Source organism: Macaca fascicularis, chromosome 15 (genome assembly GCF_037993035.2).
Source record: "Macaca fascicularis isolate 582-1 chromosome 15, T2T-MFA8v1.1".
Lineage (NCBI taxonomy): Eukaryota > Metazoa > Chordata > Mammalia > Primates > Cercopithecidae > Macaca > Macaca fascicularis.
The window spans coordinates 122610303-122635049 of NC_088389.1; the positions used below are offsets into that span (position 1 = coordinate 122610303).

Genomic DNA, 24747 nt, shown 5'->3' on the forward strand with positions numbered 1-24747 from the left:
GCAGTTGGTACTTTCAGATCCATCAGGGCATTTGTGCAAAGGCCACGCTCCCCTTGGTCTCCTCCCAGACACTGACTTGAGGAAGTCAGCAGAACAAAGCCAGGCTATTTCTACCCAATTCTGAACTCTACTAAAAGGAATCCTTGCCTGGGAACTCTCCATTGGCCTGACCGACTTTGTCTTAGAGTTGCACTGCAGTCTGAGTTTTTGCTAATCAATCTTTGTTTTCTCTTGTTACAGGTGTCAGACCCACACTGGAGTCTGAAGGCTCTCTCGACCTACGCCTGCTCCATCTCTGGTTTATCCTCCAGTTGTGTTTCCTCTAATAAATTCTTGCACATCTAACTTTGTCATGTCATCTGCTTCTTTGAGGACTCAAATGATCACCCAGAATTTTGGGAAGAAGTTTTATTAGATATCTAGTCCACTGTCTTAACACAGAAACCACTGTGAAGTTTTTACGTTCTTCAAAGATAACACATTTCAAGTTTCATCTATCTGTGGGAGAATGAATTACTTTCAACACATTTATATCTGAGTTTGTTTATTGTTCTGATTTACCGAAACTTAAAATATTCCATCAAATTATCCAGGAAAATCCAGGTGGCAGAAATATATAATATGTCCATTTCATCAAGAGGTCTCAAATTTTAAGAGGCCAGAAAATGATATATATACTATGCCATTTAAATCACTTCTACCTTCTATACTGAAGAACTCAAGTATAGAAATAAACTGTGGTGCTGAGGTAACACTGTAACCTGCTCCCAACATGACTGCATAGGTGTCTAAGGTTAAGTGTGAAGATTACTATGAGGTCTCAAGTTACTTAACTCATCAATCCCATTTGTATTTCAATCCAAGCAGCATATTTTACATGCACCTGAAGGAAACATCTTCAGTGTGTTCATGTGTGTGTCTATGTGCAATCAGGGAAAGGCTGACTGAACAACACTGAAAGGGCATGCTAGAAGTCTGCTGTTGTTGGTAATACAGAAACATACACAGTCTTCATATTCAAAGTCTTCACGGGGATGTCTTCTGTAATTTCTAGAATGGAAAGAAAAAGTTGAAAAAAAATCAGTATTTTACCTATTGGGGGTGAATATTTTAAAAAAAGTTAACTGCTGTGTAGTAAGGAATTTGGCCTTAACCTAAGAGTTCTGCCCTTTGCCCTGAGTGGAATCCTAAATCCTTGGAATTTCTTAGTAGGAGTCTTTGTTTCTCATGGTGGGCACATTCACCAAACCTGACAGTTGTTGCTAATGAGGTGATTCAGTGTAGTGTTGGCCACGACAGAAAGACAAAGTATACGATTTAGGATGAGGACGCTGGGTCGCATGGTATTATCAGCTGAGAAAGACAGCAATCATGCCTAGAGAATGAAACCTCAAAAGAAACTGACACCGGGCCGGGCGCAGTGGCTCAAGCCTGTAATCCCAGCACTTTGGGAGGCCGAGACGGGCGGATCACGAGGTCAGGAGATCGAGACCATCCTGGCTAACACAGTGAAACCCCGTCTCTACTAAAAATACAAAAACTTAGCCGGGCGAGGTGGCAGGCGCCTGTAGTCCCAGCTACTCGGGAGGCTGAGGCAGGAGAATGGCGTGAACCCGGGAGGCGGAGCTTGCAGTGAGCTGAGATCCGGCCACTGCACTCCAGCCTGGGTGACAGAGCGAGACTCCGTCTCAAAAAAAAAAAAAAAAAAAAAAAAAAAAAAAAAAAAAAAAAAAAAAAAAGAAACTGACACCAAGGCTCAAGTGAGCTTCCCTGGTTGGTACTACAGTCTCTGTGTTGTCAGATTAAGGGATGGGAGAAAGAAACATTATCCATGACTCCAGGGGTATCTCTCTCTTGCTCTCACTGGTTCTAATGTGTATCCTTTCCCTCCCCTAATTCAAACCATGAGTGTAATACCTTTCCGTGAGTCTGAGTCCTCCCAGCAGGTTACTGAACCTGAGAGTGGTTTAGGAAAATCCCTGGAACTTGCAGTTGGTGCCAGCAGTGATGGGGGTCTGATGTGGATCCTTTACTGAGTTCATAGAACCCTAACTCTGTGCAGGTGGAGTCAGATTTTGGACAGACTCCTGGAGCCTTCTGGAGGACTATGCCATCACTTCACAGTTTGGCTAACTCTGGGTACTACCAAGATGGTTATTTTTCTTCATAAACAGATACTTCCTATGTCTACAAGAAAAGCCCAGAAGCTGTGCCAACTCAGTATCCCAGATATGTGGTTTCAAAATATGATTCTCTATAATTTGAAGAACAGCTATTTTCTATGTCTGGAGAAATAAGAGTACATAATAAGCCTAGGACATGTTTGCTATGTGAGAAAGCAAGAATTTACCAAAGACAAAGGATCATGTTAAAGAACACATGATCCAATATGGCCAATAAGGAAAACTCTGAGCATCCAAAAATATAACCCAAATGCAATTGATTAAAACACAGTGAATATACCACTCAAAAAGAAAACAAAGAAAAGAGAAAATTTAAAGTTATCTGCCTACTGTGGAGCATTTTGCTTCTAGTCAGATCTGAATTTAAAGCAAACAGATGAGCTTTCTTTAAAAATAGCTCTTCTCCTACCTAGCAGGCAATCCCAGATGTGAGAACACTCTCAAAGCTACTTCCTTAATCGATAATCACAGGACCTGGAGATGATGTTTAGAGTTTAATGGAGCAAGCAAGAAGACATTTAAGAGTTTCTAAAATGGTCAACATTTTGTGGCTCTTCTAATTTATCAAGTTACTGATACTTTATGAAAGACAATTCTGAGAGAAAAGGCATAATGAAAATGAAGCTACAGACACTAGATTGGAAAGATACTGAATTAGAAAAAGTTCCATCTTTGTGGTAATCTTAGGTAAATCACTAAACCTTTAAAAGCTCTCACCTACTAAACTTTTGCCTAGCTAACATCACAGAGTAAAGAGAATTTCACAGAAAGGCAGCAGAGAATACAAAAAGGTTATGTGAATTGCAGGTAGTATTATAAATACATAATTCACACAGACACGATTCTACCCCTGACCAGCTTCAATCATGCCACTGCATTTACTTGCAAGAACAAGTGAGAGACAAATGTCATCTTCAGCTCCACTGCACAACAGTACCTGGTGACCAATGGATCTGAGAGACAAGAAAAGAGTTATGAATTATCTCTAAAGTTTTATATAAGCTTATCAGAATAGAAAGCTACATTATTAGATGATCTACTACCATACCACAATGAAAGAGCGAAGTGTGTTCGAGGGAGAGTGAAAAAAGCCTTTGATAGAGTGAAAGACTCATGGACAGAATTAGCAAGACAGGAAAGGACAGAATCACCAGAGCAGGAAGGATCTTGGGTGGAAGGGAAGATTCTGAAGCGTAAGAGAATACGGAGCTTTGGGGGCTCTAAGCGAAGGAACAAAATCGAGGCAGGAATGTTCATGAAGACAGCTCCGGCGGAAGAGTACAGCCTGCAGACTCGTGACTTTGATGGACGATGAGGCCCGAAACTAGATGAGAGGGAAAACGACCAAGAAGAGTCACTGAAAATAAACCCAGGGAGGGAAGGAGGAACCCAAGAAGAAACAGAGCTTTAGTATTTAACATTATGACAGAAAATTTACAAGTATGATATGCAACTAAATTAAAAAAAAAAATAGCTGCACAGGAAGAAAATGGGAGAATTCCACAGGCCAAAAATAATGACTCCCATGGGGTCTGGTGGCCTAATGCTTTGGGCACTAAAGAGCTAGGAAAGCAGGGAAAGAAACGCCTCCGGTGTATACACACTGGGAAGTCCAACAAATCTCTGCTGAAGAAACTGGAACTTCCAGCAAAAGGGTCGGTCTCAGTAAGTGCCTTCACCACAAGAGAAAAAGTGAAGAGAATGTAATCGGTTAATAATGGCCTTTCAAAGATACGCCCAGGTTCTAAATTCCCAGGAGCTGTGAATGTAACTTTATTTGGAAAAAGAGGAAACAGAAGAGAAGGAGGCAACATGACCACGGAGTCAGAGACTGAAGTGATGTGGCCACAATTTAAGGGATGCCTGGAGCCACCAGAAGCTAGAAGAATAAGGAATTCTCCCACAGAGACTTCAGAGAGACTGTGGCCTTTCTGACAGCCTAATTTCAGTGTCTGGCCTCCAAGGCTGTGAGAAAACAAACCTGCTGACTTGAGCCACCCCGTTTGTGGAAATCTGTTGCAGCAGCCACAGACACCATACAGAGAGAACCGCCTCACTTAGCTTTGTTTTGCAGTAGGGATATACAGATCCTGTCTCCATCAGAACTCCTGGCCTTTGTGTATGACTGGGAAAGTCATAGCTTTTTTTTTTTTTTGAGACGGAGTTTAACTCTTGTCATCCAGGCTGGAGTGCAGTGGCCAGGCTGGTCTTGAACTCCGCCCACCTCAGCCTCCCAAAGTGCTGAGATTACAGGAGTGAACCACCACGCCTACCCAGTCAGTCACAGCTTTCTTAACATTCTCCCTATGGTCCAAAATAATTTAGTTTAAAGTGGGTCTGGGTTGACAGTGTCTCCAAGGAACTACACATATGCTTCTTAAAACTGGGCTTCAACAGAAACATAACAGAACAAGCAAAGCAGATGGGCAATGTAAATAGAAAGATGGAAACTCTAAGAAAGAACAGAACGGGCTGGGTGTGGTGGCTCACGCCTGTAATCCCAGCACTTTGGGAAGCCAGGAGTTCGAGACCAGCCTGGCCAACATGGTGAAACCCTGTGCCTACTAAAATTACAAAAATTAGCTGCGCATGGTGGCACATGCCTGTAATTCCAGCTACTCGGGAGGCTGAGGCAGGAGAATCACTTGAACCCAGGAGGTAGAGGTTACAATGAGCTGGGATCGTGCCACTGCACTGCAGCCTGGGCAACAAGAGTAAAACTCTTGTCTCAAAAAAAAAAAAAAAAAAAAAAGAAAAGAAAATGGTAGAAATCAGGAGGCAGGGGTGTGGTGGTTCATGCTTGTAATCCCAACACTTTGGGAGGCCAAGGTGGGAGGATCACTTGAAGCCAGGAGTTAAAAAATGATCAGCCTGGACCTTATAGAGAGGCCTTATCCCTACAAAAAAATTTTAAAATTAGCTGGGCATGGTGGCACGTGCCTATAGCCCTAGCTAGGAAGGCTGAGGTGGGAGGATTGCTGGAGCCCAGGAGTTTGAGGCTGCAGTGAGCTGTGATTGAGCCAGTGCACTCCAGCCTGCATGAAAGAATAAGACCAAGTCTAAAAAAAAAAAAAATTCAAAACACTGTAACAGAAATAAAGACTGCCTTATACCAAAAAATGTACACCTAGGGAAATCACAGTTAAACTGCAGAAAGTAAAAGACAAAGGGAAAATCTTCCGGAAACAGAGAAAAGACGCACCTCACCTGCAGAAGAACAAGGGTAAGAGAAAAAAGCCAAAATTATCCAGAATGTAGCATATAAGGACAAAAGGAGGGGAAATAGGAAAAGAGAATAAGAGGCAGGATAGAGTGAGCAAGTCCATCTAAAACATGTCTAAACAAGGTGTTAGAAGGAGAGAACACTAGAGAGAATGAATAAGAGGTAAGTTGGACAAGATGTCTGGCAATTTTCCACAAGTGCCAAAAGACACAAATACTGATGCAGAAAGCCCAATAAATCCCAGGCTATCAGGTGTCACAAATCAAAGGATGGGATGGTAAAAGTTTTGAGTTGAGATGTCAAGAATGGGTATAAACAGAAAAAAGCAGATCCCACAAAGGGAAGCTGTCGGGGGAAGTGATTGCAGTGGCAGCAATATTAAAGTGAAGACGTTTGATGTGTAGCAGGATTACAGAACGAAACTCAGAGGGTAGGCTAAGGATGTCAACAGAGAAGCTGACAGAGCAGCCACAGAAGCTGAAATCTCTGAAGTGAATAGTGCTAAGTGGGAGAACGGGAGGAGGAGAAAATACGCTACCTGACACCAGCAAGTGCAAGTCGCCATCCTTAATTTCTGTTTTCTAGATAATAGAATGTGGAATACGTCAACTGATGACCTAGCTCTTCACAGTTATGTGTCTCAAGGAGAAAATGCAGGTAAGCATGTTTTATAAACTGTAGGTAAGCATGTTTTATAAACTCCCTTTATAAAGGGAGGTATAATGTCAGCTGTAAGTTTCCTTCAGCCTATTTTACAACCCTGTGATAATTTTGACTTTCGGGAAAAAGAACAGTTTTAGGGTCAGCAAACATGCTAATTTACCTAGAAGCATGTATTTTTAATAACATACACATGTAGTTTTTAGATTTAGCAAAAAGTAATTATCCTTTTAATTGCTATTAAAAAATTATATTATTGACTGGGCGCCATGGCTCACGCCTATAATCCCAGCACTTTGGGAGGCCGAGGCAAGCAGATCACCTGAGGTCAGGAGTTTGAGATCAGCCTGGCCAACATGGTGAAACTCCATCTCTACTAACAATACAAAAATGAGCCAGGCGTGGTGGCGGGCGCCTGTATTCCCAGCTACTCGGGAGGCTGAGGCAGGAGAATCCCTGTTGCTGGGTTGAAGCCCCGGGCCTGAACCCGGGAAGTGGAGGTTGTAGTAAGCCAAGATTGTGCCACTGCACTCCTGGGAGACAAAGTGAGACTCAGTCTCAAAAAAAATGGAAAGGAAAGAAAATTATATTATGGTAAATTTCTGGGGAAAGAATAACAAAACAGGATTACAATAGTACTATCTTACACGTATATGCTACAAATGGTTAATGGCATCAAAATCTACTTTCAACAAAAACAAAAAACTTACGGTCCATAATCTCCTTACCTTGCGTTTGGGTCTCATTCAGAAACAGCTTTAGCTTCCTGCTCCGAAGGCCAAACACCTTGGCTGCTTCATACAGAAGACCTTGGTGGGTGAGTCCATTCTGCCCAAGCGGGTTTTCAAGCAGGAGAGTGCCCACTGTCCCCATTAAACACTCTAAGGAAGAAAGAACAAACTGGATTAAATCTCGAGAGTTCACCCTCCATCTCCAATAGAGGTGGCCACTGCGGACAGCTCTAACAGGCAGTGCTGAGGCCAGCAGCAGGTCCAGGAGGATGAGTGTGACCGCTGGAGATGCGGTCCATGCAGACACAGCTCTGAATATTTCATAGAGGTGAAGGGGAAGGGGAAAAAGAAAAAGAAAAACAAAAACAAAACTTAGATAAAAGCCCAGCAGCTTGTGGGGCAGATACTCAGTACACAGTCAAGTGAGGAGCCCGAAGACTTCAGTACAAATGTGCACAACGAGGATCCTAAAATATCAGGAAAGTATACAAGTTTTCAGAACATTTTCTGCAGAAAAGAAAGTAAAACTAGAGATTAAAATGTTCTGGCACTCAAACAATTTAATTATCATTTTTACCTAACCAATTTTTTCATTTCCTAACCATGCCAGATGGATGAGAGTCTCTATAACACACCAAAAGAAAAGCCTGTGGTTGCTCCCCAAAGCAGCGGGGGAGCCCACACTTTAAAGCAATACTTTGAAGCCGACTAGAAATATACACATATTTGAATATTAAAGACAACCTCAATGCCCAGCACCCCACAATCTGCCCGCTGTGGGGAGGCACATACCTTGTGGCTCTGCATTCAGGAGCTGTAGGTTGATATACTGACAAAGAAGAGTACTAGAACTGCTGATCAGAGAGGGAGCCGATCCCGCAGTCACACAAAGTGTTTTTCCACTAAGACTCAGTAGGTCGGTTTCGTTTTGTATTTCTAAAAATAACAACAATAATTCTTTCAGGGTTAATGAACAATTCAAAACTGAAGTCATTCAATTTTTCCTATTTAACTATCATGTATCTTTTTACAACAATGCTTTCCACTTAATTTCTGTTTATCAAAAGCCATTGCCTTTTCTATAAAACCAGCCTTTAATGATATGCAATGGTAGGAAATCTTAATGTTGTAAAATAAACATCATAATATTCATAATCTGAAATACAGGGCAAACTGTTTTCTCTATTTTAGTATTTTCTCTGTATAATACAGCTCCTCTTAAAATTTCCTCCTATATCAGAATCTCAAGCTTCACCACGAAAAGCTTACATTAAAAAATGCTAATTACAGTCAGAAGATGTTATTTGACGCAGGAACAGATGTGGAAAAAAGCATGATACACAGAACATATGCAGCGTAATTTCATTTAGAGAACATTAAATGTTGCTTGGGAATGCATGCACAGGCAGATGACTGCTAATGGTTGTGATACAGGACAGGCCCACAGGGCAGCCTCCAAATATTGAGTGGAAATGGCAAGTATGAGACTAGGCTGGGGCACTGGCTCAGAGGAACCTGCTGCACCAGTGGCTAGATGCCCATTCTCAGCCTAGGCCCACATGGTCTCTTCTCTCAACCACAGGTGTGGCCTTATAGGAAGTCTTCCAGGACTGGCTGGCAGAGAAAGAAGACATTTTAGGGCTCGCTGCGTAGGGCTTACTGCACAATACGCTGTACCATCCAAAGTAGACAATTACAGTCTTACGGCCCTGTTCTGACTCTGGGTAGCCCTGAAGAATAGTGATGGGTGGAAATCCTACCAATGGGCACAACTTCATTCAGTGCAGCCGGCTGGTCATTTTGCTCGGAGAAACAGCTAGGAGTAGATCTACACTGATTCACGGACACTGGCCAATAGCTGGACTAAATGAGAACAGCCAGGGACTCAAAGAACAGAATTAGAAAACTGGTGACAAGGAAGTTAGGGCAAGAGGTATGTGGACAGATCTCTTCAAATGGGCAGACAGAATGAGAATTTTAAAATGGGTGGGGCTGGGCACAGTGGCTCACACCTGTAATCCCAGCACTCCGGGAGGCAGAAAGGGGAGGACTGCTTGAGGCCAGAAGATTGAGACCAGCCTGGGCAATACAGCAAGATCTCCTCTCTACAAAAAAGAAAAGAAGTAGCCAGGCATGGTGGCATGTATCTGTACTCCTAGCTACTTTGGAGGCTGAGGTGGGAGGATTGCTCGAGCCCAGAAGTTTGAGGTTACATTGAGCTATGACTGAGCCACTGTACTCCAGCCTGAGTGATAGAGTGAGACCCTGTCTCTAAAAAATAAAAAAAAAAATTCAGTGGACATGACCTACTCTGCCGCCAGCCACTTCTGCCCTTGCCCAATGGACGGATGAACAAAGGGGCCACCCAGGCATGGGCTCCGCAACATTACTTCCATCCCCTAAGGTTGATTTTCCTACAGTTGCTACTGTGTATCCCAACTACCAACAGTGGGGACCATTACCTGAGCTTTCAATATAGTGTTATTGCCAGGAAAGACGAGCCAGACTCTCGATGGCAGCTTGGTTATACTGCAGTTTCCATTATGGGAAAAGGCAGTGATTTGGTCTTACTGGAACACACTCCTTTTGGACATGGATTTGCCACTGTCACCCATAATGCTTCGGTCAAACCCACCATCCATGGATGCGGAGAATGTCTTATTCACCAACAGAGCACTCCACATAGCATTGCTTCTGACCAGAGAACTCATTTTTCAGCAAATGAAGTGTGGCATGACATGTTAATATATATTAGCCAATTCTTATTTTTCCACTCTCTTATTTCCTTACCATATAACACGAAATATTTTAACAGGTTAACCTTGTATCTCAGTAAAGTTAAAGAATAGCAAAAAGGGGAGGTACGGCTCAGCTAGAAGAGAAATCAACATCACCCAAAGAAGGATAAGGTAACTTTCTATCTTGTTTTGGGTAATGAAGTTAGCATCTTTGAAGCAATACAAGAAAGAGCTGAAAGTGTGATTTTTAAACTACTAGGGTCTTTATTTGGAAGTTAAATATGGTTTAAAGAGCCATGTATACATGTCAAGATCACAATGAGGTGAACTATGGTGGTTTCACCCTGTGTCAATGCAGCTAAACTAAAACTATTTCCCAGGTTCTCTGTCTGACCTGGTTCTGGGTAATGGCTTGATCACAGAGAAATCTACACAGGATTTGGAAGGTAGAAGTTTAGTAACAGTCATTATGCTAAACAGGCTAACATGCGGCCCGTGCCCTTGGTTTTCTCAGGTTGCTGTGGATCTGTCGACTTGTTCAGTGGGACAGTGAGCAGCCCACGCTCCTGCCTCTGCTCTTCCAACTTCCAGGCCAGGAATGTGTGCAACTCTTTGGAAAAGTACACCAGCAGTTTCTTCTGCAAGACACCGGACTGTCAGTGTCAGATGCGGTCAGAGAGATGTGCACTCCAGCCTGTTTTTGCTTTTCTCTACTTCTCATCCTACAGTGACTTTAGGCAGAGATCCAGCTTTCCCCTGACTTACACACCACCTTGGTGGAACCCGGTTAGAGATTTTTCTCAGACCTCTAACTTGCTACCTTCTTGTAGACCTTTACTTGCTTTCTCCCACATTGCTTTTGCTTCTCCTATCCAACCTTTAATGGATACAATAGCAAACAGTTTTCCAGTGGTTCCAACAATTCATAATCCAGCAGTGAATGAGGGTTCCTATTATGCAATATCCCTGACAACATTTGAGTCTGTCAGATTCTTCTAGTTTTTGCCAATCTGGTGGCAGTTAATAGTACCTCACTGTGGTACTACCTTGAAAGTTCCTGATTACCATTAAGATGTACCCGTTGTTCCTTAGTCGGCCATTTGCATTTCTTCTTTTAAGTTATTTAAAAGTTTCTGAAAATGAGCATTCAGATTCATAAAATGAGTATTAGTTTTCTGAGGCTGCCACAGTAAAATCCCACAAACTGCAGGGGGCTAGGGAATAAAAATAAAAGAAATTTACTGTCTCAAAGTTCTGGAGGTCAGAAGTCTGAAATTAAAGTGTTGGCAGATGTGCTCCCTCTGAAACCTGTAGGTGAATCCGTTTTTGCCTCTTCCTAGCTTCTGGAGGCTCCTGGCAATCTTGGTTGTTTCTTGGCTTGCAGCTGTGTGTAACTCCAATCTCTGCCTTTGTCACCACATGGCATTCTCTCTGTGTGTCTCTATGTCTTCATATGGCCACCTTCTTATAAGGACAACTGTCATACCGGATTAAGGGCGCACGCTACTCCAGTATGACCTCATCCTAACTAGTTACATCTACGATAATCCTATTTCCAAAGGTCACATTTAGACATACAAGGGGTTAGGACACATCTTTTTTTTTTTTTCCAGAGGTCACATTCAATACATAATAGTGGGAGAATGCATCTATAATTCTTTAAAAAATTTTCATGTTTGCTTTATTGAGAATCCAGATTTAGTGAGATCCAGGCATTGTGTTTAATAAAGTTAAAACTCACGGTTGGGTGTGGTAGCTCACACCTGGAATCCCAGCACTTTGGGAGGCCAAGGCAGGGGGATTGCTTAAGGCCCTGGGTTCAAGACCAGACTGGGCAATACAGTGACTTGGTCTCTCCAAAAAAAAATTAAATAAAATTAGCCAAGCGTGGTGGTGCATGCCTGTAGTCCCAGTTACTTGGAAGGTCAAGGCAGGAGAATTACTTGAGCCCAGGAGGTGGAGGCTGCAGTGAGCCATGACTGCATCACTGTACTCCAGCATGGGTGACAGAGTGAGACCCTGTCTCAAAAACAAAAACAACCTCACAAGGGAGGACTCTGAAGGCTGAAGTCCATCAGCTGGCTAACAGGTGACAGGGAAGGATTAGAACCATTAAGCCCAGGGTTTTCAGTCACATCATACAATGAGAAGGCATGAACAGACACTGCTGGCAGGCACTGCTGAAGAGCTGGGCCCTGACTCAAGAGAGTCAGGAAAAATGCAAAAGTTATATAGTACAACTGACAGCAAATTAAGACCTTCACCAATCCATCTCAAGTCAAAGGACACAGGCTCCTCTCACTTTCCACATACCTGTTTCATCATGGAAGACAGACAGCTCTGTATTTTTCACACCAAAAATGCTAGTGACAACACTCTTCAGCTTTAAAAGGTCCAACCTATTATCACCTTTTGGATTTTCCAGGAGCAACACTCCACCTAAAAAGTCACAAAAACGACACCTCAATCAGACAAATAAAACTGAAAAGAAAATGTTAAATTTGGAGGAAAAGGGATACAAAGGGGTTCAAGCCCTAATTATTTTCCTTTTCCCCCAACTATACACTATATATATGTGTATATATTACTTATTATATATATAAGAGCATACCAAGGATGGAGATATATATATATGTACAGTGTATATATTGCATATATACTATATAGCATATATATATCTCCATCCTTGGCATGTGTTTTGGCAATCCTTGGTAGACATGGTCCAGGCATAGAACTCTACCAGGCAATCTGTTCTTGTCTTTTTCTAGATTAAAATCTTTGTATTCATGATTCTTATTTTTGATTCTCATTTTTCATTTTGTGCCATTTGTATATCCCCACAGGTCAGGATGGGCCCCGATGTTGATTTATTCCGCACCTTAGATTCATGTACAGATATTTACTTTATTAATATATTGGAACATTTTGAGTTAACTGTAGAGCCAAATGCACATAGTGAGATACCACGGGCCCTTTACCCAGTTTCCCCCAATAGTGACATTTTACAAAACTACAGTATATACCACAACCAGCATACTGACGTTGATGCAATCCACCGATCCTATTCAGACTGCCTCAGTTTTACTTTTACTCATTGGGGCATGTGTACGTGTGGGTATGTTTAGTTCTATGCAATTTTATCACTCGTGTAAAATCCTGTACCCATCCCCATCATTAAGATAGAGAGTAGTTCTGCCACCATGAGAATCCTTGTGTTGCCTTTTAATATCCATACCCAACTCCCTTCCAGGCTCATTCCCTCCTTAACCCCTGGCAAACAACAGTCTCCATTTCCATAATTTTATCATTTAAAACATGTTATGTAAATGCAATTATACAGTATGGAACCTTTTGGGACTTTTTTCAGTTGGCATCAATTTCTTTTCTTTTTCTTTTTTTGAGATGGAGTTTAGCTCTATCACCCAGGCTAGGGTCCAGCAGTGCGATTTCGGCTCACTGCAACCTCTGCCCCCCGGATTCAACAGATTCTCGTGTCTCAACCTCCCAAGTAGCTGGGATTACAAGCACCCACCACCACACCTGGCTAATTTTTGTATTTTTTCAGTAGACATGGGGTTTTACCATGTTGGCCAGGCTGATCTCAAATTCCTGACCTCAGGTGATCTGACTGCCTCGGCCTCCCAAAGTGCTGGGATTACAGGCGTGAGCATCTGTGCCTGGCCTCAGCTGGCATCAATTTCTAAGGATTAAAATAAGTTGCTGTGCTAATTGATAGTTGTTCCTTCTTATTGCTATGTAATGTTCTATGATATGGATATACCACAGTTTGTTTAGCCATTTATCTGCTGAAGAATATCTGGGTTGTTTATAGTTTGGTGCTATTATGAATACAAGTACTATATACGTTGATGTGGCAATGAACATAGTTTTCAGTTCTCTGGGATAAACACCTAGGAGTGCAACTGCTGAGTCATTATAGAAAGCACATATTTAGTTTTCTGATAATGCCAAACTATTTTCCAGAGTGATCATACCATTCTATATTCCCACCAGCAATGTATGAGATGCAGCATTTGGTGCTGTCACTACTTTCAATTTTAGTCACTCTGATAGGTGTGTATTAAGACGTCAATGTAATTTCAACTTGAATTTTCCTAATGGCTAATGACGTTAAATATTGTCATGTACATTTCTGTCATTTGTATATTCCCTTTGGTAAATAAATGTCTGTTCATATCTCCACCCCATTTTCTAACTGGATTTTTCTTTACTGTTGAGATTTAAAAGATCTTTACATATTCTAGAGACGTCTTTTGTCAAATATGTTGTTTTATAAAGATTTTCTCCCAGTCCGTAGCTTGTCTTTCATCCTTTTATAGGATGTTCAAAGCAAAACCTAAATTTTCAGTTAGTTAAATGTATCACTTTTCCCTTTTACGGACAGTGCTTTTGTGTCAAGGCTTGAAAACTCTTTGTTTAATGTTTAAATGAAAAATCTTAAGACATTTCCAAAAGCACTAGTAGAACACTTTGGCCACCGAAGCAAGTAACCTTAATTTATTCCATCTGCTGGGAACATACTTTAGATTCAGCTATTGTTTCATAAAACTAGTGTGTTTTATATTACAGTACCTGGTACATGGCTACAGTTTTCAAAAGAAAGCTAAGAAATCTGCTTGTCTGTATGTTTATATATGCCTGTGCATGTAGGTATGTTACATATATGTGTTCTTTTTCTTTTTTTTGAGATGCAGTTTTGCTCATTGCCCAGGCTGGAGTGCAATGGCACGATCTCAGCTCACTGCAACCTCCACTTCCCGGGTTCAAGTGATTCTCCTGCTTCAGCCTCTCGAGTAGTTGGCATTACAGACATGTGCCACCATGCCCAGCTAATTTTGTATTTTTTTTTTTTTTTAGTAGACATGGAGTTTCTCCATGTTGGTCAGGCTGGTCTTGAACTTCTGACCTCAGGTGATCCGCCTGCATCAGCCTCCAAAAATGCTGGGATTACAGGCTTGAGCTACCGCACCCAGCCATGAGTTATTTTTCTACCTCCAGATGGTATGGTCAAAAATTAATTCATAAAAGATTTCTATTTAATAGATTTAAAGAAAAATAAGCATTTCACATAAATTAAGTATTCTCTCAGCAACACAGAAACCAACACAAATGCTTTTCAAGTTCATGTGACTTGGGTAAGAATACATAATGCAGATATACAACTTTTAAATCCTACCAGGATTTACTATCAAATAAGTTTATGTTACCTCCACTTGATATTTATAATTATAGAACTGAGTTCAATCTATGAACAAATGTGCAAGTGGGTGCCAGTATCCATTACTTTACGTTTACTGAGCACAGAGGTAAAACAAAAAAACCCCATCTATTAAACTTTTTAGGATTCTTGTTTTTGTGAAGACTGCCAAACATACACATGCTGTAAAAGTAGCTAACAGAGAAATAACTTGATGGTAGCTAGCTCTGTTTGCGTTATGTCTACTCAAAAATAGCTCCCCATTGGTAATTTACACCCTTAGGGTTTTGCTAATTTAAATGATGAATATTCATTGGATGTGTGTTTGTTAAGAGAAAAAGACTAATTTTTGCCCTAACGTAGAATGACTTGTTTCACAGTAAGAGAAAGGAAGAATTTAATCCAAAACAGAACGGATATAAGAAAGTTGTAGTAGGTTTGTGGAAGAGAAATCTTGGAAAAGGAATTTTACGTGTGGTCAAGCTGGCTAAGATCTGAATGAATTTATTTATAAGTTATCAAAATAATAAGCCTTAATAATACCAGCACTTTGGGAGGCTGAGGTAGGAGGATTGCTTGAGGCCAGGAGTTCAAGACCAGCCTGGGGAGTCGTAGTGAGGCACTGTCTTTACAGAAAAGAAAACAGAGAAACAGAGTCCCCTCTATTAAAACTGCTCAGGTCTTTTTATAACTGTGTAACTTTCTATATTTGCCTTTGAATACTTTTAATTATCACTCTGGTTAAATGAGTGACTATAGTTTCAGTGACCTGAAATCCTATTAATCAAGTGTTTTAAGCCTTTGACATTTTTTACTAGCTTCCCAAAATCAAACTCTAAACTTAATTCTTTCTGACCTCGAGCTAACTTTGGGAGCTTCCAGAGGCACCCTGAAATATCTCAAGAGAATTCTCTTTCATTATGAAGAGAAATAGTAAACAAGTCAGACTTATTTGACTATGTTAGATCTGCATAGGAAGCACTGTTAAATAAGAAATGATGTTCAACCTTCGAGTTAATTTGTACAAATAATGTGTTCCAGAAATTGTGTGCAATTCCTAGAAATCTGATAGACCTGGTCTAATGTTATCAGTACAATTCTAGTTACCTTAAAATGCTATATACCACAGAAATAACTAAACTTCCTTGTCAATTGCAACATTATTATAATGAACTCTCGTCGGATATTTAACCATGACCATTTAAAGTCTTGTCATCCAACGACAGCTAATTGTTTTACTCTGGTACTTTCCTGAAAGCTATTGTAAGCAACTGTGAATCTAAAGTGTTTCATCTCTGAGGAGATACAACGGAAAGGACTCTGACAAGTACAGGTTTCTGGTGTTACGGTCACACCACTGGACTGGGTAACAATTTCTAGAACTCTAGTGCAGTAATTAACTAATTCATGGTGCCGTCACAATGGCAGTGACATTTTAACCTGAGTTTGGGAGGGACACTCAAACCACAGCAGGATAGCAGAGACATTTTTACTATACTGAATCTTCTCATCCATAAACGTCTCTCCACTTATTTAGATTTTGTCTGATTTTTTCCATCACTATTTTGTGGTTTTCAGTATACAAGTCCTAACATGTTTTATTAGGTTTACATCTGAATATCTTTTTTTGTGGAGAGAAGGTCTCACTCTGTGGCCCAGGCTGGAATATAGTGGCATGATCATGGCTCACTGCAGCCTCTATCTCCTAGGCTCAAGTGATCCTCCCACCTCAGCCTCCTAAGTAGCTGGGACTAAAGGCGAACACTACCACACTTGCCTAGTTTATTTCTTGTAGAGATGGGGTCTCACTTTGTTGCCCAGGCTGGTCTCGAACTCCTGGACTAAAGTAATCCTCCAGCCTAAGCCTCCCAAAGTGCTGGGAATACACGTGTGAACCACCACGCCTGGCCTAGCATCTTTTTTTAAGTGACTGTAAATGATATCACACTTTTAATTTCATTGCCCACTTGCTCATTGCTAGTATAGATTGCTAGTATGAAATAAAATTCATTTTTGTATGTTTATCTTATATCCTGTGACTCAAAAGTTTTCTTTTTTAATAAGCGATATGATTTTTATTCAATTACTTTGGAAACCCAATTAATGCTTAAATCCAAAGGGTACAGAAAAAGGCCAAACATTTAAAAATAACAGATTTAATGATGATTTGTATGGGTTTTTTTCCTCATAATATGAATGCTTTCAGCAGGACAGTAAATTGCAAAACATATCAAATCATATTAAGGCAGAAGACCAAGCTGTGGCTGCATTTAAAGCTATTCCTAGGAAAATAACCTTGGAGTTGGGAGCTCTTCTTCCCAGATGTCTGGTCAACTGACTCAGGAATGGCCAGTCCTGGAGTCAGTAGATGGGAGAAAAGGCCCTGCCTCTCTTATCACTGCTCATGCTGCTGGCCCTCTGTGACGAGAACACTGTTCTTTTTTTTTTTTTTTTTTTTGAGACGGAATCTTGCTCTGTAGCCCGGGCTGGAGTGCAGTGGCCGGATCTCAGCTCACTGCAAGCTCCGCCTCCCGGGTTTAGGCCATTCTCCTGCCTCAGCCTCCGGAGTAGCTGGGACTACAGGCGCCTGCCACCTCGCCCGGCTAGTTTTTTGTATTTTTAGTAGAGACGGGGTTTCACGGTGTTAGCCAGGATGGTCTCGATCTCCTGACCTCGTGATCCGCCCGTCTCGGCCTCCCAAAGTGCTGGGATTACAGGTTTGAGCCACCGCGCCCGGCCGAGAACACTGTTCTTGTTTACATTACTCATTCACACCACTGACCATCCATCTGACTCCTTCTACAGGGTAACCTGAGACAGCCAGGATGTTGGCAGGGATGGACCAGCTCAATGCCATACATCACTGAAGTTGCACAGCAGTTCAGGGAACCATGTACTGTCTGAGACATCATCACAGGTCTAAATAAACACACAACCATCATGGGAGCAGCTGGCGTGGGAAGACCAATATGGTGATCCCAGGTCACATCTTAAAACCAGGCAATATGATGTTTTTTTTTTTTTTTTTGAGATGGAGTTTCATTCTTGTTGCCCAGGCTAGAGTGCAGTGGCACGATCTCGGCTCACTGCAACCTCCGCCTCCCAGGTTCAAGTGATTCTCCTGCCTCAGCCTCCTGAGTAGCTGGGACTACAGATGACCACCACCATGCCTAATGTTTTGTATTTTTTTGACGGGGTTTCACCATGTTGGCCAGGCTGGTCTTGAACTCCTGACCTCAGGTGATCCACCTGCCTCAGATCCCAAAGTGTTGGGATTACAGGCGCGAGCCACCAAGCCTGGTCTATTTTTTTAGGTGTTTGTATGTACACTCCTTATGATTTTCTATAGAGGAAGCTTTATTCCTTTATCTGCATGACTTTTATTTCCTTTTCTTGCCATGGTCCACTGGCTAGAACTTCCAGTACAATGTCGAATATGAGTTGTGATTGCCTTGTTACTGATTTTAGGTAGAAAGAATTCACGCTTTCCCCATTAGGTAGAATGGTAGCTGTAGGATTTTTGCAAAATGCTCATTATCCAGTCTACAAAATTCTCTTCTCTTCCTATTTTTGTGAGGATTTTCATCATGAATGGGTGTTGAATTTGATCAAATGCTTTTTCTGAATCAACTGCTACAGTCATGTAATCTTTTAGTCTGATAATATGATAATTACATTGATTTTTTTTTTTTTTTTTTTTTGAGATAGAGTCTCTGTCACTCAGGCTGGAGTACAGTGGTGCGATCTTGGTTCACTGCAACCTCTGCCTCCCGGGTTCAAGCGACTCTCCTGCCTCAGCCTCCTGAGTAGCTGGGATTACAGGCGTGTGCCATCATGCCTGGCTAATTTTTGTCTTTTTAGTAGAGACGGGGTTTCACCATGTTGGTCAGGCTGGTCTTGAACTCCTGACCTTGTGATCTGCCCGCCTCAGCCTCCCAAAGTGCTGGCATTACAGGCGTGAGTCACCGCACCCAGGCTACATTGATTTTTATTTTATTTTATTTTATTTTATTTTATTTTTTGAGACGGAGTCTCGCTCTGTTGCCCAGGCTGGAGTGCAGTGGCCGAATATCAGCTCACTGCAAGCTCCACCTCCTGGGTTTACGCCATTCTCCTGCCTCAGCCTCCCGAGTAGCTGGGACTATAGGCGCCTGCCACCTCGCCCGGCTATTTTTTTGTATTTTTTAGTAGAGACGGGGTTTCATCGTGTTAGCCAGGATGGTCTCGATCTCCTGACCTCGTGATCCTCCCGTCTTGGCCTCCCAAAGTGCTGGGATTACAGGCTTGAGCCACCGCGCCCGGCCTACATTGATTTTTAAATACTGAGCCAGCCTTGCATCCCTGGAATAAATCCTACTTGGTGATGGTGCATAATTCTTTGTATATATAGCTGAATTAATTTATATTCATGAGGAATATCTGTTTTCTATCTTTTTTTTTTCTTTTTTGAGATGGAGTCTCAGTGTTGTTGGCCTGGGCTGGAGTGCAATGGCACGATCTCGGCTCACTGCAACCTCTGCCTCCTGGGTTCCAGCCATTCTCCTGCCTCAGCCTCCTGAGTAGGCTGAGATTACAGGCGCCCGCTACCAGGTTCAGCTAATTTTTGTGTTTTTAGTAGAGATGGTGTTTCACCATGTTGGCCAGGCTGGTCTCCAACTCCTGACCTCAGGTGATCCACCCGCCTCAGCCTCCCGAAGTGCTGGAATTACAGGCATAAGCCACCGTACCCGGTCTATCTTTTTTCTTAATATTGTCTCTATTTGGTTTTGGTAGCAGGTTAATAACCACATAAAATGAGTGAACTGTTCCTTCCTCTTCTATTTTCTGGAAGAGTCTGTATAGAACTGGTATTAATTCTGGTAAGAATTCTCCAGTGAAACTGGGCCTGGAGATTAGTTCAGAGATTTTAAATTACGAATTCAGTCTCCTTAACAGGGCCATTAAAATTATCTATTTCATATTGTGTGAGTTGTAGTAGTTTGTGCTTTTTAAAACAAGGTTCACTTCAGGCCAGGAACAGTGGCTCATGCCTGTAATCCCAGAACTTTGGGAGGCCAAGGAGGGCCAGATCACTTGGGGCCAGGAATTTGAGATCAGCCTGGCCAACAGGGTGAAACCCCACCTTTACCAAAAGCACAAAAATTTGTCGGGCATGGTGTGGCATACCTGTAATCCCAGCTACTCGGGAGGCTGAGGCATGAGAATCACTTGAACCCAGGAGGTGGAGGTTGCAGTGAGCTGAGTTTGCATCACTGCACTCCAGCCTGGGTGACAGGTATCCAAGTTGTCAAACTTACATATGGAGATTATTCACAGTATTTGCATTATCTTCTTGATTCTGGTAATCTGTATTGATAATTCTTTTTATTCCTGATATGCAACTGTGTCTTCTTTTTTCTTTATTAGTCTGACTAGAGGTTTATTAATTTTGCTGAATTTTTTGGTAAGAACCAGATTTTTATATCATTAATGTTCTCTATCGTTTGTTTTCAATTGCACTGATTTCTTCTCTTATTTTTATGTTTTTCCTTCTTCTTACTTTGCATTTATTTTGCTTTTTTTCCTATCTAGTTTCTTGAGTTTAGACCTTAAGTTATGATTTAAAACCATCTTTCTTTCAGTTTTTAGTGCAACAGATTTCCGTCTCAGGACCACTTTAGCCACATTCCACATTTGATGTCGTATTTTCCTTTTCACTCAGTTCTATGTTTCTTTTCCTCTTGAGACTTTTTCCCTAATCATGGATAATTTAAAAGTATGTTGTTTATTTTTAAGAATGTGGAGATTTTCCTTTTATTATTCTATTACTAATTAATAGTTTGATTCTACTGTGGTCAGAGAACACACTGGTTTCAACTGTATTAATTGGTTGGGGTTTGTTTTATGGCCCAGGTTACAATGTATCTTAGCAAAGTTCTGTGAGAGCTCGAAAATAATTTATATTTTATAATTTATATTCTGCTATTTTTGGGTGAGGTGATTACTGAAAAACGTACGCTGAAGTCTCCAACTATAGTTACAGATTTGTCTATTTCTCCTTTAATGTCTGTATCTTTTTATTTCATATATTTTGTAGCTCTTTTGTTAGATGCATATAAATTTAGGATCACTGTTTTCTTTGTGTACTGACACTTCTATCATTATTTAATGCCCCTGGTAATTTTCTTTGCTCTGAAGTCTGTTTCATCTAATACAAACATGACCATTCCTGCTTCTTTTGATTAATGTTTGCATAGTATTTTTCTACCCTTTTACTTTCAACTCACCTGTATCATTATATTTGAAGTTTCTCATAGACAGCATATACTTGGCGAGTGTGTTTTTAACAACCTGCCAATCTTTTATTTGTTCTGTTTGTTTTTCTGAGACAGAGTCTCACTCTGTCACCCAGTCTGGAGTACAGGAGCACGATCTTGGCTCACTGCAACCTCCGCCTCCCGGGTTCAAGCGATTCTCCTGTCTCAGCCTCCTGAGTAGCTGAGATTACAGGCGCCGCCACCACGCCCTTAACTGTTTCACACATACCTTAACTGACACTGCAGAGGAGGTGCTGGTGGTATGTGGCCTCATTGCTGCCACGCATTTGTAAATGGGAGGGATGCCTTGTTACTGCCCAGAAGGGATGGAAATCTAGGCTTTCCATGTGGCCTCCACTGATGCCGCCAGGCAGAGGGGCTCATTGCTGCCCCCCACTAGAATGAAAGTCCTAGCTCTCTACTTTGTCTTCTCTGATACCCCTGTGACAGGGGAGGGGTCTTTAGCTTGGCAAGGGTGAAGTCCAGGCTCCCCACTTGGCCTTTGCTGATGTGGGTGGTGGTAGGGCCATAGTTTTTTCTATGGTATCTGGCTAGAGTAGAGCAGTTACTGTTTCAAAATTTTCTGTCTTGCTAGGCTGCCCATCTCTTGATCCTTTGTCAAGGGAGCAGAATTTTTGTTGAGGCTTTTTTGGGTCTGTACTTGACACTTCCAGGTTGCCAGCTTCTTAAGTTCCAAGTTTGAGTATAAGAGGCAGAAAAGAAAACCCAGAACTTACTACTTTTAGGTCAGTTGCTTACAAGGTCCTCAGCTGGTCTGCTTTCTTCCTTACATCTGTGAGTCTTCTTCTGCTTGTTTTTATCTATACTGTCCAGGCTGTTTAGATGTATTTAGCAGGAGGAATAGGGAAAACTATATCGGCTTCATGCTTCCACAAGCGTAAGTCCAATCATTTACTTTAGTGGATTCATTTTTCTTTCTTTTTTCTTTGGTGAGACAAGTCTTGCTTTGTCACCCAGGCTGGAGTGCAATGGTGTGATCTCAGCTCACTGCAACCTCCACCTCCCAGGTTCAAGAAATTCTCATGCTTTAGCCTCTCGAGTAGCTGGGATTACAGGTACCTGCCACCATGTCTGGCTAATTTTTGTATTTTTAGTAGAGACGGGGTTTCACCATGTTGATCAGGTCTTGAACTCCTGAGTAATCCACTCGCCTCGGCCTTCCAAAGTGCTGGGATTACAGGTGAGAGCCACCGCACCTGGCTGTTTTTTTTTTTAAATTGAGGCAGGGTCTTATTATGTTGGCCAGGTTAGTGTTGAACTCTTGGCCTCAAGCAATCCTCTCACCTTGGCTTCCACAAGTGGTAGGATTACAGGCATGAGCCACTGCATCTCGCCTAGTGAATTCATTTTGATGACAATTAAGAAGAAAAAGTTACCTATTAAATATGATTAAATAATTCTTCCAATTCCCTTAAAAACATCCATAAGTTTTTTGGGTTGTTTTTTCACATCCATAAATATAACTAAAAAAAAGTCATACAAATTATGGAATTTACTCTTACCTTGTTCACTGCCATTTGCACAAATGTTAAGATTGACATATGCACAAGCAGGACCAGGAAGGGAAGATCCTCTGGTGAGTGTAATTTCCAGTTCAGATCCCTTCAACTAAGCACATGAGAACATATGACTGAGTAACTGTGACATCTGACTGCAATGTGCCACACCATCACGTGACACAGTGACTTCTCAGTAACAACAAGAGCTGTATACAACTCATAACATATTCAATCTCATTACTCAAAGTATCAAAAGCTACAATTTATATCCCATTTTTCTTCTCTTTTTATCCTGGTCTCTTAAAAATATATGCTCACTAAACCAAGTCAAATAATTACACAATATGCAAAATAGAAAATGAAACTACTCTGCAACTCGTCTCACTGAAAAAATAAACAGCCACCGTCAGCCCCTCCTTGTCTTGTCCTGCTTGTCTCATAGAATGAGACAGGAGAAAATGATTAAATAAGTGACTGAGATACACTTTAAATGATCAACTTTTTTTTTTTTTTTTTTTGAGTCAGGGTCTTGCTCTGTCATCCAGGCTGGAGCGCAGTGATGCGATCTCGGCTCACTGCAACCCCCACCTCCTGTGTTCAAGTGATTCTTCTGCCTCAGCCTCCCGAGTAGCTGGGAATATAGGCATGCACCACCATGCCCAGCTAATTTTTGCATTTTTAGTAGAGATGGGGTTTCACCATCTTTCACCCAGGCTGGTCTCGCACTCTTGACCTCAAGCGATCTGCCCAACTTGGCCTCCCGAAGAACTGGGATTACAGGTGTGAGCCACTGTGCCCAGCCTAAATGATCTACTTCTAAGTTATAAGCCAGTATCTTCCCTACCTTTAATATCATACTTTCATAAGTATATCTAAAATTCCTAGATGTAACAACAGAAATGCTACTGTGATTTTTCTTTTTTGGTACTGTACTTTTATGGAGAACCCACTACCAGAAGAGTTAAATGTTTCTCAAGCCAATTGCTGTTTACTTTTAATGATAATTACCAGAATCCACACACTGCCTTTCCTAGTTTTAGAAAAAACAGGCTCACATAGCCATTTTATTTCCAGGCAAAGCTCATGTACCCTCCTGGCTACGTTCCTCAAGAGAACTGTTGAGAAAACAGTTCTGTCTTCCTTCCCTGCTCCATCTTTTCTGGGCTTCCACTCTCTGACTCTCCCCACTACTGTCCAGAGCAATACTTCACGACTGAGAGCTGTGCCAATCTCTACTGTGGGACAGAATATCAGCACATGAGCACGTCAAGTCAAACCTAATCTGAAACTCTTTAGCAGTTCAATGGAGCTCAGGACTCACCTGTGTTTTTTCTTGAATAAGGACTTTATCTGATGGAGAAACTGGATAGGGTTTCAAGGGAGCCTTTATGGTGGCAAATATGAACTCTGTGTGGCTTTCAATAACATTATTCAGGTATCTTCCTTCCGACTTCGCTTTATAGTACACTGTGATTTCATCAGTTGGAACCAGACTGCACTGAAAGCACACACAGAAAATCTTAAAAGGGAAGTACATTCTATTAATCAGAACTGAAGGAAGGTACTGTAGAACAAGGGCTACGGATCCCATGCTGAATCATCACAGAAGGGCAGTCACCCTTCCCTGCCTGCTGGGTGATCTGTAAGACTAACTGCACTGCAGTATACGATTAGCTTTGTGTCCTTTTCACCACTCTTTGGGGACAGGGCATGTTTCTTTTCCTAGCACAATCAGTACCTCATGAATGTTGAAACCAAGAAATAATTTAGAACCCACTTACAAAGCTCTGAACTGATTCAGAGATCATAAGCACCCACTTACCTGCTGGAACAGCTTCCTCAGACCCTGAACTGTCTGGGAAAAAAGCTGTATGGTAGCTGTCACTGCCCTCTGCAGGGCAAGAAATTCATGATTCTCTCACTAGCAGGGGCTTTCCAGCCCCTCTGCTCTCCAGGATGAGCTCTGTGCATATTCCTCAGCTCTCTAATAAGGAAAAACTACGCAACTCTGTCCAGATCCGGGAACCTCCCCTAAGCTAGAAGCCTGTCTATGCTGACTACACCTCTGCCCTTCTGCAAAGATACTATCACCTCTGATTACCTTCTGCCCCAGCCACAGGGGCTGTTTTGTAGAAGCCCAACGGAGACCAAAAAAAATAAATAAATAAATAAAGGATG

At 41.7% G+C, this 24747-nt stretch overlaps 1 protein-coding gene across 4 annotated transcripts in view; it reads right to left on the reverse strand.

Annotated features, from left to right (window-relative positions):
• Nucleotides 1-393: 393 nt before the first annotated feature.
• IARS1 (isoleucyl-tRNA synthetase 1) overlaps nucleotides 394-24747 on the reverse strand; it is a 75376-nt gene continuing 51022 nt past the window's right edge. For 3 of the 4 annotated variants that reach the window (XR_012424896.1, XM_005582243.4, XM_005582244.4), the window contains 6 exons: nucleotides 23891-24067; nucleotides 22573-22678; nucleotides 11849-11974; nucleotides 7590-7733; nucleotides 6795-6947; nucleotides 394-1050 (listed from right to left, as the gene is read on the reverse strand). Coding sequence is in view for 3 of the 4 variants with exons in the window: in XM_005582243.4 (XP_005582300.3) it covers nucleotides 968-1050; nucleotides 6795-6947; nucleotides 7590-7733; nucleotides 11849-11974; nucleotides 22573-22678; nucleotides 23891-24067 (789 nt within the window). In the remaining variant the exon portion in view is untranslated. Of the gene's footprint in view, nucleotides 1051-6794; nucleotides 6948-7589; nucleotides 7734-8706; nucleotides 8903-11848; nucleotides 11975-22572; nucleotides 22679-23890; nucleotides 24068-24747 lie in introns of those variants that run through there. The other variant, XM_065530812.2, reaches the window with a different exon arrangement.